Source organism: Miniopterus schreibersii (genome assembly GCF_964146895.1).
Source record: "Miniopterus schreibersii genome assembly, chromosome: 17".
In the NCBI taxonomy this organism is placed as follows: Eukaryota; Metazoa; Chordata; class Mammalia; order Chiroptera; family Miniopteridae; genus Miniopterus; species Miniopterus schreibersii.
Window position 1 is genome coordinate 15,802,759 of NC_138117.1, and position 19,378 is coordinate 15,822,136.

The 19,378-nt window shown below is 41.4% G+C and overlaps 1 protein-coding gene across 3 annotated transcripts in view; it reads left to right on the forward strand.

Moving 5' to 3' along the window:
* The window catches only part of COL14A1 (collagen type XIV alpha 1 chain), a 157,148-nt gene that overhangs the window by 119,524 nt on the left and 18,246 nt on the right, over positions 1-19,378 (forward strand). For all 3 annotated transcript variants that reach the window (XM_081116373.1, XM_081116374.1, XM_081116375.1), the window contains exons 41-45: positions 7,646-7,699; positions 8,186-8,257; positions 14,153-14,188; positions 15,183-15,249; positions 18,030-18,218. In XM_081116373.1, the coding sequence (XP_080972499.1) occupies positions 7,646-7,699; positions 8,186-8,257; positions 14,153-14,188; positions 15,183-15,249; positions 18,030-18,218 (418 nt within the window). The remainder of the gene's footprint in view (positions 1-7,645; positions 7,700-8,185; positions 8,258-14,152; positions 14,189-15,182; positions 15,250-18,029; positions 18,219-19,378) is intronic.

The following is a 19,378-nucleotide window of genomic DNA, read 5'->3' on the forward strand; positions in this document are numbered from 1 at the left end:
ATTTCCAATATTGCAGATAGTTCAGTATGGCTGCAGATTAGAGTGCAGGGTGTGTGTGTGTGTGTGTGTGTGTGTGTGTGTGTGTGTGTAGATGCACATGTGCACATACACTTAGGAGTGGGGAGATTCTCGAGAAATGAAACTGGAGAGGTAAATAGCTATTTACTTAAATCATCTATTTTCTTTCACACCAAGGATTTTGAGCTTGATGGGAAGGCAATAGGAAGTCTGAGTATTGATCATGGGAGAGAGAGACCGGTCTTCCCTAAACTGTCACTGATTTAGACATGTAGGCAGCTCCACAGTTTCTCTCAAGACTGAATTATATGGAGTGGCAGCCACTTAGATCCAGTCCAGTGAAGGACAACATATGGGCATTCAGTGGCGTCTTTGGTATAACTTAGCATTAGGTTAAAAAGCAGTTGGTGAAAAGACTCCTCTGTTGAAACAAGGCCTGCCTTTAGCTCAGGGTACCTGTACCGCTCAAGAATAAGGAGGTTGCCTTTTCTATAGGAAGCCAGGTGTGGGACCTTAAATTCTTTCCATGGTTTTTTTCTTTTTTTCTTTTTCCACCAAACTTTCATTTGCTTAAAAACTCAGTTTAGTCTCTGTCCATCAAATGGAATTACTCGGTCTGCAAAGCATGGCCAGGTGAATGTATCTAAAGGAGACATTTTCTGAAAGTTAGATTTATGTAGGTTTCTTGTACATGTGGAAGGAGTGTCTAAAAGTATTTATATGTTTTGGCAATGGGCTTAGGCTAAGATCCTGTGTGGTTACCCACCTAGATTCTTTCGTGATTCCTGAAGCTCTGAAAATGGCAATTTTACTGATTTGGTTCAGTGAATTGACTTGATTTATCCATGCCTGGAGTTCAGTGTTGGCAAAGAACTCCCAATTCAAACATATTGGATTAGTGTTGGGATCACTTGGTTTTGGAATTCTTTTTTTAAAAAACCAATATACCAACAGACTTCTTGTAAATATTTTGCTATTCCTCCAGACCTGTTTTCTTTTATAAGATTAAAAGTCTTAGAGCTGTAATTAAGTGATAAGATATCTGTATGTGGATTTATTTTCCCCTCTCCCTCAACTTGGAGGGAAAGCTTTCAGGATATGTCCAATTCCTACTTTGAAAAATTCTTAGACGGGAATGAACTTGCTTTTTAAAACTGGTTTTCAGAGGATATTCATTCTTTGTATTAAAAAAAAATCATGGGAATACTAGGATAGTTGTTTCAGAAAAGATATTTGAGGACAATGCTATTCCAGTGTACAACTCTAGGGGGTGCCATTCATAGAGAACAAAATATAATGGTGTCCCCTGGAATAATGTGATGTGACTGCCCTGCTTGCGGAAAGGATTATGTATATATTTTTCAATACCTAATATCTTATTTAATAAAATATTAATTGAACACATATCTTCATTGAGCACGAACTATGTCCCAGGGACTATACTCAACCAAGAGACATTGTCTATTACTGCCTCCAGAAGGGAAAGATCCAGAAGAGGAGAGACTTTAAATATCTAAAGGAGGCACTTTGTAGACCTGGAGAAGATGGAAGGATGGGCTAGTGTCAAGGGCATGACTCTTCCCCTGGGCCAGGAAACCAAATGGGTCTTTCTCAGAGATAGTCGAGAAGGAAGAGAGGTAGGTGAAAACAAAGTTATTTAGGTGGCTCTGATCTGTTTAGTCAAATATATCTCGGGGCTTAAGAAAAGTAAAAGGTTTAAAACAATTAGATAGTTATTTAGCGGGATTGTAAAGTAGGAAGTCCAGAACCGGCTTGTGTGGTTGTAGGGACAGACCCAGGACATTGAAGGCCGGGTCTTTTGGGGGCAGCAGGAGTGTCCAGGTGTCTGTGGTTAGGCAGGAGAGGGGGTTGTTGAAAGAGTACTGAGGACAAACACTTAGGATTATTCCTGCTCTTCCTTGGGCCATCCTAAAAGGCAGACCTGCAATTGGAAAATAATAATAATAGTAACCACCACCATAGCACAGAATAGACAGCAAACCCGGTGCACGGCGAGACTTGCTGCTGAAATGCCTGGGAAGCCCCTTCCAGGAAACTACCTGGTTCAGCTGGAGTGTCCAGGAAATCGGGAAGCGGAGATATTTTGTTTTTTCATTGCTCTAAGTTCTTCGGTGACTTGCAGTTACTGTGACTTCATTTCCTCTCACCTTGAATGAGTAAAGCCTACTGCAGGCACAGAAGGAGGCGGCTGGAATAAGTGTGTGTGATTCTGGCCAGTCAGTGCTTCTAGCTCCTTAGAGAGTCTCGGGGTCAGTGAGCGAGGCACGCTGGAGGGGAGGCGGGCGATTCCCTACTGCACATTCTTCTTTCCTTTAAATCTTCGTCTTCTCGTATTGATTGTTAAGAACCCGCAGCCCAAAGCTGGCACCATCACTTTTACCATTAGCTTAGAGAAAGATTAGCACCTCTTTCCTGGACCCGGTGCCAATGTTATCCCCTTAATTTAGTCTGGAAGGAGGGAGAGCTTAACAAAGAATAAAAAGAAGATTAAACATCTCGCCTTTAAACAGGGAACTTGTTTTCTAGTGTTTCTAGCTTATTCTGGCTTTTCCCAAGGGGGATCTTTGTTCGAGGAGGCAGCTCATATTCCATCCTGGGCCTGAGGCCACAGAGCGAGTGCAGCCAGAGTTGGGCTTCTTCGTTGAACAGGTCTCAGCCTCTTGCTGTGGAGTCAATAGAGCAAAACGCAGGGCCACACTTTATAAAGCAACAGTGCAAATGCAGGGTTAACAGCTGAGTACGGTTAGGCACCCAGTTTTCATTCTGGGCCATTCCAACCCACAGTGTTCTCGTCTCATATTTCTTTTCCACTGTAAGTCTTGCTACTACCCTCTTTCCCTGCCTCATCTTTCCTTGGTGTCTGTGATTCCAGGGTCCACCCTGTGACCTTAGCTCCTCTCTTGTAGGGTGGATTTCTCAGCCTTCACCCTAGACATCCTGATGATCCTTAGAGAAACTGGGAAGAACAGGCAAGACATGGATTCTAAGCATAAGAAGCGAGAGAAAGCTGAGAAAGAAAAGAGAAAAGCAGCCTCTTTTCTAGTTCTGAGGCTCACTTACATCCAAGACCACCAGCTCTCTGTCAGGCACCCCCAATAGAAACTTTAAAAATTATTTTCATTTTCAGTTCTTAACGGTTATATAAAAAGCCCAAAGACAAGAAATAAAAATGAGAAGGAGATATATAGTTTATGGAAGATGGTAATCTCTCTGTGCTACAGAGGGTATTCGTTTGCAAATTCCAAGCAAACTTAATTTAAATTGCTTCCTTTCCCACAGGTTACTGCTCCCTGTATCTCCAGGCGCTTGCCATAACCACAGTCTTTCTTTCTAATCTATAAAAGATGAAATGCTGTTTTTGTGTGTGTTTTTTTAAAAAAACTGCCTTCTACATACGAATTCTGCAAAATTTGTGAGGTTATGAGAAGCAGGATGGCCCAGTGGTGAATATCCTAGACTTGGACTGTTAGCCAGACCTGGGTTTGAACCCTAACCATAGGACACGGAGCCAGTTACTTAATATTTCCAACTCTCACTTTCCTCATCTGTGAAAAGGAAAAAATAATATTTGACTCCGCAGAGTCGTTGTGGGGATTCATTCATATACAGAATTTCTATATAAAAATTCAGTTTTCGCTGATATTAGTACTAACTCTTTTCAATGTAGCCCTAATGAGTCAGGACAGGATAATATTTTTTAATGCCCGTTCTTCACATATAGGATGCCTGAAAAGATTTTAAAGAACTATTAAGAAAAAATGACTTAAGGAAAAGCAAGTCGTTTATTGTTGGTGTTTAATTTTCTTGGATTTCATATTGAAAAGACACTTGGAACATACTCCTTTTCTGTGGGTTTGATGTGTACAAGGGCCATATTTGTGATGAATGTCTCATTTCATCGAAGTCAGCTGGATTTAAAATGGACTCGCGAAATTGAACTTGAGTCAACTATCTGGATATAATTCCCATTATAAGTGTTAAACAGGGATGAAAGAGCCATCTAAAGAATATTTGGTTAAATGCTAGGATTCATAATCCCCCCCCTTGAGTGTCTTCCTCCAGAAGAGGAAGTGTGACACCACCACCAAGCTAGTGGAGAAAATGATATGATTTTCTATTCCGTGGGTCTAGATGGGATTTTACAAAACCGCAGGAGAACATCCTCACAGTCAGCCAAAGTGATGATAGTAAATGCAATCAGGACTTGGCAGATTATTGGAGTGAAAACAGCAGCAACCTCTGTCATTCATTACTGACAAAATCCCAGTGCCTTACAAATGTATGTTCTCTATTCCTCAGAATAACCTCAAATGCTAGGCACTGTTAGCCCATTTTACAGACAAAGAATTGGGAGCCTAGGAAGTGGGAGTATTAGAACAATGCCACACAGCCAAGAAGTGTGAGAGGCAGGATTATAATCCATCTCCTCAGCTCCAGCCCTGTGCACTTTCGTTCCACGGAATTATGTTAACAAAGATCACTGTGGGATTTTGTTAATGTAGAAAAGTCTTCCAGGAAGATGTTTAGTAAGCAGGACCCCATCACTGAAGATATCTCGCCCAGCATTTTTGGGCAGAAGGAACCCAGTTTGGGTTACTTTCTTGGTAAAGTGGAAGTTGATATTTCACACCTAACAATATATTTCTTTGATTATGTTAAAGCTTTCCTTGGACACCTGTGCACCTGGGCACATCTGCGGGGAGGACCATTACTCAGGAAGTTAGTTGTATGTTATTACGGGCTGGGCTGTAACGGTACTTCTGTTGGGGCACAGGATACAGATGATATCTGCCCTGCACTCCGGTTCTGATGCTTCCTTCAGGGTGGGCCAGACACTTGTATGTAAAACAGCAGTTTCACAACCTAAGTGATCAGGTTGTTGTTTTGTGGGTTGGTGTTGTGTGGTTTTTTAATATGCAGATTCCTGGGCTTCAACCTCAGAAATTCAGATACAAAATGCCTTAGGCATGACCATAAAATGTATGGTTCTAAAAAGCTTAATGAGCCTGATAATCAGCTAGGTTTTGGAATCACTGGGTAGTATATTGTATTAGGCCTATTATACGTTAAAGCTATTTCTTAGGTAGAATATTGCTGGTGTTTCTTGTAATTTACTGAAGTAATCACTGCAGGTTACTAAAAATATATGTTTATATTTATACATATACATTTAAATTATATATGTAATATATACATATATGTACATATTAAAAATAGTGTATTGTGTATATAATATATATAAATATATGAACACAGGTAACATATGTAAATCTATATAGATAATATATATACATATTTACACACATACATAAATTTGTGGGTGTGTGTGTATCACTGAAGGTTCCCCAGGGTGACTCAGCATGGTATCACACGTAAGGATTGATCTTGGATCCCTAGCTGGACTGGTGTTTACAGAGTCTGTGGCTTTTTGCTGCTTGGCCTCTTAATCTGGTGGTTGGTCTTAATCCTTTGCTGCAAGTAGCAGCCTTATTTCTTATGGCTGACTGCCACACGGGTCTCTCTACTGTTGCTCACGCCAGTCCAGAGCCGTGCCACAGGGTTGAAATTGTGCATCAGGAGTTTTCTACCAGTATTTCTCTAGCCCTCACTGCTTGAGTTTGGTTTATTTCAACAAACTCATCAGATGCCAGCTGCTTATGTACCCCACTCGACCTGAGAGTGTAGCATCAATTGAAGGACTTTAGCAATCAGTGTTCCAGAATCTTCAGGTTTGTTTCCACGGCCCACTATGGTAGGCTTCAAAGACGGCATAGATGGTGAATAAGTCACTGGGTCTGAGTGCTCTTTCTAGTATTTACATAAACATAAATATTCTAGCTTCTGACTTTAATTTCAGTTACAATACTATTTGTGGGCACATTGGTTTCATTCTTTAGATACCACAGGCATACTACCTAGAAACTAGAAACATTTTAAGAGCCTACAAAAATGCTTATGACTGGGAGAAGTATATATATTTGCTCTAAAGTATGAAAAAGAAAACTGAAAAATGGAAATTTATAAATGTATAATTACATGTCTGTAAAATGATATGGTTTTCCAATTTCAGCCATAGTTAAATTTAGTATTCATTTGGTAATTAGTGATTTTTGAAAGCAAATTTTAGGTTAGATTTCCTTTTACTGATGAATTATCGCCAACCATAACTTAATAAGTTGGTCATAGCCAAATGTTTTCAAAAACAAATTTAAAAACCCTTTCAAGTTTTTATGGCAAAAATTATTTTTAATGTGGGTTGTGGGTGCATATTAATATTTTGAGATGGGAATCCCAAAAGAGAAAAATGCTTGGAGCTATTCATATTATAAAACCTCTCTGTTTGTGGGTGGCTCATTTCATGCACTTTAAAAAACATATTTGTCAACTCAAGTCAATTCCCACATTATGCTTATCATTTAATCTCCTATTCCCTAATATTCATTCTTTATTGCTTAATTAAGGGTTTCTTATACCCTCTCATACCCTGTCTTCCAACTCACACACCATTTCCTTTCCTCCAGCGTCATCTTTACTCTCTTTCAGTTGATGCCTCGAGGTAGGTAGGATTAATGTGAACTTGAATGGGGAGCCCTAAGGAGGTGGATTTTCATGAGCAAGATCAGTAGAAAGAAGAGCTCACTGGAAAAGTGGTACACATTTTAGAAAGAGAATTGGGAGAGGCCCACAAGGAAGCTAGGAGAGGTTGGTTTGGGTTGGTTCAAAATGGGAATGGATTATTCCAATGGCACACAAATCCCAAGATGAAAAGTCCATTTTGCTATCTAGTAGAAGGTGATGTTTTAGGCAAAATTTTATGAGCCTATTATAAAAATTAGATAGAAGATCCCCTCTCATGTTTTTAACTATATTGGAAGGACCAGCATCCACAACTAAGAACTATAACCACGTAAGAGTAAGTCATTCCAGATGTTAAGTTTTTTTAACACACAGAAAAATAACACACATATACACATGCTCAAAAATTTAGGGAGTTTTTAAAAAAATAATGAATAGCATCTGTTTTCTGCCTTAAACTCTTCCAATGTGTAATGGGAAGCAAAGATGTGCCATTTGTAAACCCATGATCACACAGTCTACAAACCTGCCCAGAGGTCAAAACTCTATCATTGTAGCAGTCCCCCCAAATTCTCCTCTAGACTGCTCCCGAAGAGCTGCAGAATTTCAGATATTGTAGTACTTCTGATTAGATCTCTATGATGGGGATCCCCTCCCCTAAACTCTCTTAGGTCACAGGAGACACTAATTCATCCTTTTAACTGGTCATTAAGTACAGAGACTTGACCTCCCTACTCCTTTGTTACGCTTCATTTAATAAAAACACTTTCTGGAAACAAGTTCCTGCTTAAGTTTGTAGGTAGCATTTCTCACACCTAAAATTCTTGCACTGGACAATTTCATAGGGCCAATAGACACACGAGTCTTGCCAAGAACAATTTCCACGAAGAGTTTAAAAGCAGTGAATCCCTGGAAGTTCAGGGCAAACGGCAGGACTTGGCCCTCGAATATTAAATGGAATTAGCTACACCTATTCTGAAAGCCATATAAAGCAACTGTGTAGTTGACATGCTGTGCTTCTTTCCCCCAGGGCTTTCCTGGAAAGGATGGGTCCTCTGGCCCTCCAGGACCTCCAGGGCCAATTGTAAGTATTTCCAGAAACTACTGGAATGTACTCTGCTTTAAAGCGTTTTGCTTCTTTTGAGAGATTTAATTTTGCGAGACCTTAAACCTTGGCAGCCATCTTTGCTGTAGTGTAACAACTAGCGTTTGGTTATAGACCTCTCCTTAAAATATCCTTTAAAAATAATACAACTATACGGCTTGATAATTCTGTCTCTGAGCCACTTCTCCATAAGATCAATTGCATTGACGTAGCTTTTACTAGACACAGATGTGGCTTGAATTTGAAAGAACTACACCTGACTGGTGGTTTGGAGGCTTCTTAAAAAATCTCTTCCCCACTCCTTTGGGAGCTGGGACCAGGAATGAGCAATGGACCCTGAAGCCTTGGTGCCGAGGGGGAGGGGAGCTATCGCTGTGTGTGATCCTTGCTCCTGAGAGCTGGCTGTCTGTGATAGAATGTGGGAGTCCTTCCTCACTTTGCTTGCTTTTCCTGCCTCTCTATTAGGGCATTCCTGGAGCCCCCGGAGTCCCCGGGATCACAGGAAGCGTGGGACCCCAAGGTGCCCTGGGACCCCCTGTGAGTATGCAGCAGGAGCCAGTCAGGATGGCTGCCCAGTCGTCCTTCTGGCTTATTTATGTGTGTAAATTTACCAGCATCTCTGTTGATCAAAAATCTTATTCAGTCCTGGGTGCTGTGGGGACCCATAAGGGAAAAGAGGAGCTCCTAGGATAAAGATTCAGATGGAACTGTGCATATGTCGTGACTAAAGACAAAGGGCTCCAACAGGGACTAATCAGCTGTGCTGTTTGTGTGTATTTCCGTTGTGATTGTATATCTGCTTAAGTAAATTCAATGCCATCTTTATAGGGATTGGGCACAATAGCTGTGTGTTGATTAGACCTGTCTCGGGGCGGGGGGGGGGGAGATACAAGGAAAGGTTCTTTAGCTTTTAAGGACCTATGTGACTACATTTGGACCACCCATATAGCTCTAGATAATCTCCTTCTATAACGTCAAGATCCTTAACTAAATCACATTTGTGAGGTCTCTTTGCCACGTAAGGTAATATATTCATAGGTTCTGGGATTAGAGCATGAACACATTTTTGGGGGGGGGGGCTTTTCTTGCCTACCACAGTGAACAAGACATAGCAGCAACATTGGTTCTTATTTAGAAGGACACCTCTCTCCTTATAACTACCCAGTCACTTTATTCTTTATACTTGAAAATTCTTTCAATAAAACTATTTCATCCTCAGAGTCATTTTCTAAACTATCATTTACATGATACATGTACAAACACACACAAGATATGAAAGCATACAGAACATGAAGCATACAAAATACCAGTAATTTTTCCCCATAAATAAAACACTTGTTAATAATATTATCTTGGATTGTTACAAATGAACATAAAAGGGCCCTTGATGGTGTCATTTTTATCAGAGACAGAAGCCATTTCGTCTGGTTCCATGGACACTGGGTAGGGACGCTCCAGTAGGCACTGGGTAGCCTCTCGAAAGGCAGCTGCTCCCTGAGCTGTCCAGCCCGGGCTTCTCCCTGTGCGTGGGGCCTGCTGCCTGCCAGACTGGCCTCACTAGTGACGCGGGCTCTGTGTCAAGGTGCTAAGGCCTTGATTGCTTTCCCATGGATGTCTGTCTAGGAAGGCAGGAGGGAAAGAGACCAAGAAAGACAGACTGCCCCACTGAAAATAGCAACGTTTCCTCTGGCCGGTGCCAGGAACGCTTGCTTGAGGGTGCTCTGTCTTCAGCCGCTGGCTTCCCCGGCAGACTGTGCGCTGCTGCTGAGGTTAAAGCGTGGGCTAAATCTCGTGCCTCCCTGCAGGGGAACAGATGGTGACGAGGCACGTGGGAGAAGGGGCCGTGCGTTTAGCTTGAAATCAGTCTAGGAACACTGCACTGGAAGTCAGGACACCTGGCTTCTTTCTAGACGTGGCCCTGACATGACTTTGACTAGCTGCGTGAGCCACTAAGCAGTTTATCTAGCCTCTCAGGACCTCAGTTTTGTAATTCATTCACTTAAAAATATTGACTGAGCAGCCCCAATATGTAGACACATGGAGAGAGGGGTTCAGAGGGGCACAAAAGGTGACCAAGGTATTTTTCCATATTTATGGACAATCTAGAGAGAGTGGTGTTTTTTGTATAAGTAGGTATAGTAAAAGGCAGAAAGTCAGAAATGCCTTAAGGGAAAGACAAGGAAGTCACTATAAAAGTTCCACTGAGAGAGAGAGAGGGACAGAGACAGAGACAGAGACAGAGGGAGACAGCCCTCTGAGCTGAGGGGTAAGGAGAGCAGCCCCTGAAGGAGGCAGCATTCCGATGGGATTTTGCAAGATGCTGCGACTATCACCTACAGAAACAGAAAAATGGCATGTGGAGATGGGGTGTGTAGTAAAATAGAAAGCAGGGACAGGGCACCCCCTGTCTTTTGAACATTGCAATTTTTTTCCAACTCTTTCTCTCCCATCTTTGCCACTGAGAAGTTTTATTTCAAGCCCTCCTCATTTCTCACTAAGATTATCACAAGAAGCTCTAGCCCTGGTCTGGTCCATTCGCAGCTCAGTGCCATCGAGGGTCCTTGATAAGTATGCAGAAGAAAGAATGCAGGCATGTTTGCGTTCCAGGTAGGCTGATGTTCAAGGGTGTTTCAGAAGATGATTCTGACAGGTTGGGGGTCAGATCATCGAGGACCTTGAGGGCTGAGCGAGGATGTTTTGATTTTAGTGAACAGACATCTTTAATATGTGGGACTTGGACCGTGAAATTTTCCTCTTCCCTTCAGCCCTGAAGTTCTGTGAATCTATGAATGCAGCTACTGTATTTTTCTTTTCTTTATATTTCAAGTGTTCCTGAAATTAAGGGAAAATGTGCCACTTTTTCTGGCCCACGCCTGCAGGGAAGAAGTGTTTTCCCTCAAAGCATACTTTGGTGGAGTTATGGGCCTTCACTTGCTCAGGAATTTTTATTTTGTTTTTTCTTTTACTTTGCAAAAATCAAAGGAAAGATGTCAGAGAAGTTTGAATAAATCTAACTTCTCACCGTACAGATATTTCCCTAAATGGACCTTCCATTGAGACTGCCTAGCTGTGGCCTGTAGCTACTTAATATCAAGCATGGTGAGTTTGAGTTTGAGGAATTTCAGGCCTGACTTAACACATCCATCCCTTTATACCAAAGGTCCCAACAGCTGGTGCTACCCATTTATCTTATCACTTAGGTTTGCACTGTAATTTCTGTTTCTGAGTTTCTAAGAAGACCATTTAATTAATGATAGCTAGCCATGGAAATGCCAAATAGTGTGTTGGTTCAGAAGTAAAAATACTCAAGATAAAATGACTCAAGTTAAAACCTAATTCTGAATGACTAGAGTTAGGTGGGGGGGAATGTATGGTTGATTTTTAAATTATTATTTCATTAGGAAAAATATGATCTTCACTGGAATAGGAGATATTGGCTGAAATGTTTGTAGGGCATTCTTTTGCAAGGCAGTAGTGGTGTGTACTGGGTCCTGCATGAAGTTAGGAGCCCCCCCTGACTGGGTTCTGGCCCCAGCTTTCCCATTTTGTTATTGTGTGACCTTGGGCAAGTTATTTAACATCTCGATGCATCACTTTCCTTATATGGACAATGGGCTGTTACAAAGAATAAATGGGTTTATCTTAGAGGAGTCTTATGAAGATTAAATGAGTTAATTTTATAGGGCTGTTGTGAGGTTTGAGTAAGTTAATACATGGAGAACAGTGCTTCGGACATGGTAAAGCAGCTTAAGTATTTACTAGTATTTACACTTTCTTAATACATTAAAAATTTGGAATATTTACTTATTTTTGTTTCCTGTTTTTGTTTAAGTTTTGCATATAATGCTTGAAAAGCTGGTTCCATTAAAAATTTACTGGTGTGACATAAGTAGTTCTTTTCTCCAGCTAGACCTACCAGGGGACATTACTGCATCTTGAGGGACTTGTTTATTTGTGGAGCCTAATATGGGGGGAGAGGACACTGCTAATACATTTATTTCCCAAAAGAATGGGGAGGTGCCTCATAAGTCTTAGTTTTGCAAAAAGTTTTAATGATGAAAATTGGGTACTTTTGAATGGAAACAACTCTTTTTCTGACAATCTAGATGCCCAGTGCCTGAGTATGTCTTAAATATTTTTCTCTTTTTTTGATCAAGGCAATTAAAATGAAGTACAGATTGGCTTGTCATCCAGACTTGAAGTGGAATTCAGCCATTGACTCATTCATTCATTCAACACATACTTTTAAACACTTGGCATGTCCCAAACATAGTCCTAGGAACTGGGGATGCTGAAGTCCATAAGCTAGATAAACTACCTTATGGAACTTACCTGCTGAGAGCGGTCACAAATTGTAAGGATCTGCTTTCTTTGTAGAGGTTGAGATACTTCCCGCAAGCCCTGTTTGGTATTTTTCATTAATTTCTGTCCCTGGAGTTACCTCATTCCAAGTAATGACTGTGTTATGAGACACTGACATGTTAGCTTTATAAGGGACCCCAGAGACCATTTAATTTTTTTTGAGGAAGGGAGAGGGAGAGAGAGAGAGAAACATCAGTGATGAGAGAGTCATTGATCGGCTGCCTCCTGCACGCCCCTACTGGGGATCGAGCCCGCAACCCGGGCATGTGCCCTGACCGGGAATCAAACCGCAATCTCCTGGATCCTAGGTCGATTCTCAACCACTGAGCCACACTGGCCGGGTGAGACCATTTAATTTAATGGACTCATCTTACAAGGAAACTCAGAGAGTTTAAGTGGGTTGCAGATTCCATGTCATATACGTTCCCCCCCCCCAAAGTATTAGTATAAAAATTTTCAAACACACACAAAATTGAAAGTAAGATGTAAGATTTTAATAGGAGGGTAGATGACATGCTTCTCTTCTCTTCTTAACTTCATATTCAGTGACAGCACATTTTCAGCTTGAGATCAGCTGTCGTAAAAGTATTTACACTTCCAGTAGCATCCAGCACTACAAGTCAGGACATTTTATTTTTCTGAGAGTCAGTTTACTTGCACACTATGGGGTGAACCTAGAACTCTGGATTTGTTAACTGAATACTGTTAACTGAATAGAGATTTTAGAGAAGATGCTGAGTTTGGTTTGGGACCTGTTGAGATTGTAGTAACAACTGGGAGCAGTCTGACAACGTGGCAGATTCCATCTATAAATGCCATTCACTATCTTTTGAGTAGAGACTATAAAAATGTTGTCCAATGAATTGCTCTTATTACACTGTCTCAGAATTGAAACAAAAGATGAAATCCTCCTGAAGACACATGTTTTGCATTATAAGTGTAATTTCATTGGAGAAACATAAAAAACCGCCATTGTTTTTCAGTAAAAATTTTTACAGTTATAGTAGTTTCTTATGGGTCAAAGAGTAGCTAAGCCACAAAACAAAATAATAATTCAGCTGAGAATTCATCTTAATAGGCACTCCCATTACCAGGAAGGAAGAATCGTGTGCTGTTACTCTGGACAAAAAGCCAAGTGAGGCTGTGGGATTTCACAGACCTCATCTCTTACTTGAACTCTTAGGATGGAAGATCTTTTCCTTCCTGCCAGAGCGATTCTTTAAAAAATTGAAACAGCTTAGCTCTTCAGCAGAGATTTGTGAAATAAATTCTGAAGCATCAATAGAGTAAAATTCATAGACTGGTGCTTAGTGTGGAAAGATATGAAGGACCTATTCAGTGAAATGATATGTCACAAAGCAGTGTTGCTGCGTGGTCCCAATTTTGTATTAAAACATACTGTTTCGAGGGTATTTTTGCTAAGTGAAATAAGCCAGTCAGGGAAAGACAAATAACACATGATTTCACTTACATGTGGGCTTTAATAAACAAAATAAACAAATAAACAAAATAGAGACAGACTCATAGATACAGGGAACAGACTGACCACTGTCAGAGGGGAGGGGAGGTTGGGGGGCTGGGTGAAAGGTGAAGGGATGAAGCGGTACAGATTGGTGGTGGCAGAGTAGCCACGGAGATGTAGATTACAGCATAGGGAATGTAGTCAGTAAGGTCAAGGTAACTATGTATGGGGCCAGGTGACCACTTGAGGCAGTGGGGGGGGATCCCTCAATAAAGTACATGATTTTCTAACCACTTTGCTGTACATTTGAAACTAATATAGGATAATATTGAATGTAAGCTGTAATTGAAATATATACATATATATGTATATAAAACCGTACTGTGTCTCTGCATTGAAAGCCTGCGGGAGTCCAGTGTTGAAAGAGCTTTTTCTGCTTGGCGGGGTTACAGGTTGCTCTTTGTTTATTCCTGTCGTTGTGTGTCTATTTTTTGCTGCAGAGTTACAGGAGCTAAGAAAACGTCTAAATAATATAAGAAAAGGTGCACTATCCTTCCGCGTGGCTGAGTGCAGTGTTACAAGTAACTTGACCATTTAAAATTTTACAGGGTGTCCCGGGAGCAAAGGGGGAGCGAGGAGAAAGAGTAAGTATCTCACCTGACTGTTCAGCAGCCCAGCTAAGTGCACAGCTTTCACTGCATTCGCCTAGCAAAGGGTCGCCATTTACTGTCGGGGTCATTCATTGCTCTTACACTGTTTCTTCTCTCCTTTCTTCCTCCTCAGCTCATTTGACCATGAACCCATTTTAAAGTGGAAACACCTTGTGGGCTGGAAGTCAGAAGAGCTGGTTACTAGTTGCAGATTTGCTACCATCCAGCTAGACGACCTTTGGTCCATTTCTTTAAGAAAGAAAATAGAATTAAACTGATCTAACTCAGAAAGTGGGTTTGATAAAGAAATTATGTAATACATGAGAAAACACTTCAGAAAAGTAAAAGCTCTACACAGATGCTAAGCAATGGAATGGTACTCATGTTTTTCCGATATTGGCATCCAGAAAGACAATGGCTGGCATAGAACCAAAGAACACAAATCAGCTTATTTTGGGGGCCTTATCTCTCCTTTGAGAAATTGTACAGCTGATAGTGTAATTGTGCTGATGGCTATAGTAGAAACAGCAGTGACCTTGGGCTCATCCAGTTACATGTGTGAAACCTTGGGCAATGTGTTGAACTGTTTGTCTATAAAATGGGTTTAACACCTTTCCCCTGAGTTGTTATTCTTGTTAAGTAAGCCACTTCTTGAGAAAGTGCTGCATTTTATGAGCTCCAAAGAGCTATAAATGAGGCATTAAATATACATATGGGTTTGCTTCAAAACTGTTAAATTTTTTAGAATCTACGACCAGAAATGCTTACTTGAGCTTTTTAAGTTAATAAAGGCTCCCAGGAACCGGCACCAGGAATGTCAAATGGCTTACACCTTCTCTGTGTGTGCCCTGGTGGTCAGTCCTGCCTGTTGCTTGGAGCCTACGAGCCCAGGTGGGAACAGTGGGTTGAGTCAGATCTCGACCTGGAAGACTTGCCAGGTGGCTGTGATTGTGGCTGAGAGTCAGGGGTCTGCTTCTTTCCCATCCAGGGTGACCTGCAGTCTCAGGCCATGGTGAGGGCGGTGGCACGCCAGGTGTGCGAACAGCTCATCCAGAGTAAGTGCATTATAGTTACAGATGTTTTCTGTTACTCTAGAGGAAAACACCTCTGAAGCTATGTGTTGGTGCAGACACGTAAGCTTTGCAGACGGCCATCACCAAGCCGTCTAAGAGCTCATTACAGATTACCCCAGATTTCTGCACTGATGTACAGACGCCAGAGTCCTCTGTCATCTGTCCAAGAGCACCCTTTTTGCCCAGACAGATTGAAGCTGACTGTCAGATCAAATCTTCTCCTCATCTTCATCTCCCCAAATGGATAGATTTTCTTCCAAGTGTTCAGCACATAAAAGCTGCCAGGCTGAGGTGTCAGAAGTTATCTTCAAAAAGTTGATTCATAGTGTTGATTTCTATGAACTCACCAGGTTTAAATCAGTGCCTCCTTCTTACCCATTCCTTTTGCTTAGCCCAGGATCCTCTCCTTTATTCTTTAAGATGTACGCCAACACACACACACACACACACACACACACACACACACACACACGGTCTTCATGAGACATTTGATATGACACTTGTGCTTTATGCCAAAAATTATGCTGGAATACACGTGGTATGACACCTGTCCCATTTTTCCCCTGTAAACCTGAACTTTTCCACAGTCCAGTATTCCAGTTACTGATTCCTGCTCATTCACTTACTAACTCATCCATTTTGCACATTTCCATCCTGGCCACTGACTGTATTTTGTCTCAATAATCTAACCGGAGGGCCCTTTTCTTTGCCAATAATTTGTTCAGTTCCAGGCAGATCTGAGGCCAAGTAGAGATAAAATATTCCTCTCAAACCCGCCAGCTCTGGCCCTCTGCTGTCAAGCCCCACCCCATAGTGTCCTTTGCCTCCAGGGCTGACATCAGCTATGTGGCTGCCTTAACAGCTTTGTGGTTATATTTAATTTAACCCAGTGAAGTCTGGGAGTCCTGGGAGTGTCCAAGAAGGTCCTAATGGGAGAGTCCCAAATTTCGAATGTAGCAGATAAAACCGACCTCCCCTTGGGAGAGGTTTCATTAAGACAAAAATCTCAGGACAAATGAGTACAAAGCTCCCGTCTTCAGGCATGGTAGTAATGCTTCCTACATTTTAACTTTAATTAATTTCATATTATATTGTCCAAACTGAATATGTGTATGAGAGAGAATTTACCAGTTAAAGGAAACTGTTCAAGTTCAGTGTCAAAATAAGATTTTTTAAAACTCTATAAATTATAAAAGGGAAATTGAACAGTGTGAACACGTCCAAAGGTAACCTGTATCTTGGATTATTTTGTAGGTTTCTCATTTCAACTACTCAATGTAAATGAGCAGATAATTATTTTAAGGAAACCTAAGGGTTAAATCCTGCTATGACTCACTGACCAGAGTATGTGGAAGATTTCACAATAGTGTCTGTCTTATTTCGCTGTAGAATAAAAATCTTGTATAAATATATGATTGTTTAAAACATGCACTAAAAAGGAGAGTTTAAAATTGAGTTTTTTCCCCTTGGGAATTCTCAGATTCTTGTGAACAATTTCTAGGAAATGGAAGCCAGCAGGGTTAAACAAGAACACTGAAATAGGTCTGAGAAATAAGGAGGCCCTGCCTGTCAATGCAGTTGTGAGGGAAAGAAATAGAAGAGATTATGTGAGCCAGACCCCACCTGCCCAGAGGCTGTATTTATTTCTGACCCCTCAGCCATCTTCTCACACACTGCTTCAGGTTTCTCTGGGCTCCTTATTTCATCCCTCAGAACTTGATTTATCAGTTAGTATATAATTCCCCACATTCTCAGTCATCTGGCTTTTAGTCCAGAGCTGATCAGAACAATTATGCTAGGAAAGGTTGTATGGGAAACTGTGAGGACAATGTGATGACAGCTAGAGAAGTGACAGAGGACATCCCCTTGTCAAAGGAGGAAACTGAAAAAGTAGATGCAGAAATGTCTGACCCCACCCAACATTCTTGAGTGTGCTACCGATGGGCCCGAGACATCAGGAAGCCCATCCTAGTTACAGTCACGGTCCTGTACGTAAGAATGCTTGAATATATTTCAGCAATAATCCTTCTAAAAATGCTTACTATTCTTTACTTAGGTTTGAATGTTTGAGAAGGAATAAGTAACAGTTATCTAGGAAATTCATTTATGTGGGGAAAGCTTGCCTCCTCATACAGGAGGCATTATGGTATCCAGCACTTTATTAATGTATACTTCTAATTATTAAAATATATCCTTCCAGGCATAACTGAGTTAAGTGACTATGGGAAAGAAAGCCAGCTTTAAAAAAATAAAAAATAAAGCTAGTGGGAGTTTCTGCGGCTGGGACCCAAGTAAAGGTTCCTGCAAAAATGCTTGGCAATAAAGAGATGAGTTGAAACAGCACTTGTCTGGGGATTTGTGAGCAGGAGGGTGGAGCAGACTTTGTGGGCTGGAAAAAAGACAACTTGGGGGAAATTGCTGGAGAAAAGGGGCAGCTGGGCGAGGATTTAAGGGGTCAGATACACGCTGGGGGTGAAGGTAAAATATGACTTCTGTTCAAATGATGTTTACTGAGATGCTGACATGAACTGTGGAATTCCAAACATATGACATGCGGCTTGAATACAGTCCAGCTGTTGATATCATCCAAAGTAAAATGTAAAACACTTTACATTGGAAATCAACATATTTCAGAGGGGTGTGCTTTTCCCCTTGGTGGGCATCTAAGAGAATTGTTTGGAGCCTTGACAAATGACACCTCCAGCCCCCTCTTTGTTTGGATGACAGTTGATTGAAAGCTGCCTTTGTCCTTCCTGTCTCAGGTCACATGGCCAGGTACACGGCCATTCTCAACCAGATTCCCAGCCACTCCTCATCAATCCGGACCATCCAAGGGCCTCCTGGAGAGCCTGGGAGACCGGGCTCACCTGGAACCCCTGGTGAACAGGGACCCCCAGGTACCCCAGGCTTCCCAGGAAATGCAGGTGTGCCAGGGACCCCAGGAGAACGAGGTAAGTTGGGTCACTCGCCTCACTGAGCACAATGAAGCGGAGCCTAACAGTGGCGCTTATACAATGATAAAGTCTGAAAGAATGGACCTAAATTAATTTTACCCCATCTATTCTGCAGCTTCTTATTTACCCCCCAGGTTGAGAAAATTGAGTTATCTACAGAGTGTTTATCAAGAGCCATATCTGCTTGTTTGAAAAAGGTTCAGAACCCCAACTCACCTCTAAGAGGCTTTTGTGCTAATGAAAGAATGATGTCCCCTCTAGATGGAGGAAATAAGAAAAGATGCCCCTTCCAGGTGGAAGAATCAGAAAATGATGTCCCCTCTGGACATAAGTGGCATCACATAGAAGTCGTGGCAAGCAGAGAGCTCACTGCCTGGGTCTGGTGCTTTTTGTGTGTGGTTCCCATACTGGGCAGCAGTCAGTGGCAGCCCTGAAGTGAGTCATGAGTCAAATTGTCATATGTTTCCCATATACCTATGAAGAACATGCCAGCTCTAAACTTCAAATTCAATACTCTTTGTGGCTCATCTTATAATATGAGGCAGCATTTTATTTACTAATTTAATGGGCCAATGTTTTATATTTTCTACTGAAGTTTCTTTAAAATAGAGATCCTCCTTAGCCTTTTCTTCTACCCTTTACAGGTATTAACAGTATTGTATAATAAGATCAAAGAGATGTGGAAATTAGGGCTAGATATTAACTACAAAGAAAGTGATGGGAAAAGAGGCAACTGGTAAAAGTATTTTCCAAGACAATTTATAGAATGTAGACCTGGGCAAAAGCTAATTACCTATCTTCTCTGAGTCATATTGCTTTTGTGAGATGGATAGGATATTCCTTTTATAAAATCTGGGATGTAAAATGCAGATTACAAAGATACTATTTCACATTCATTCTTGATCCATGCCAACAGGCCAAGTGCATTTCTGTGTCTGCACATTTGTGCCCATTGTTCCTCCTTTGCAATTTTTCTTTATTTTCTGTCATCTGTATGTCTTATTCTGAGTTCACGGCTTAGCCTAACCCGTCTCATGTGATGTTGGCTCAATCGCCCCAGATCACAAATATCTCCCTCCCCTGAACCCCAATGCCCTGACCTTCTCTCTCACCCACTTTAGCACCCGTCAGGTACTGGTGAACCACTAGATTTCTGG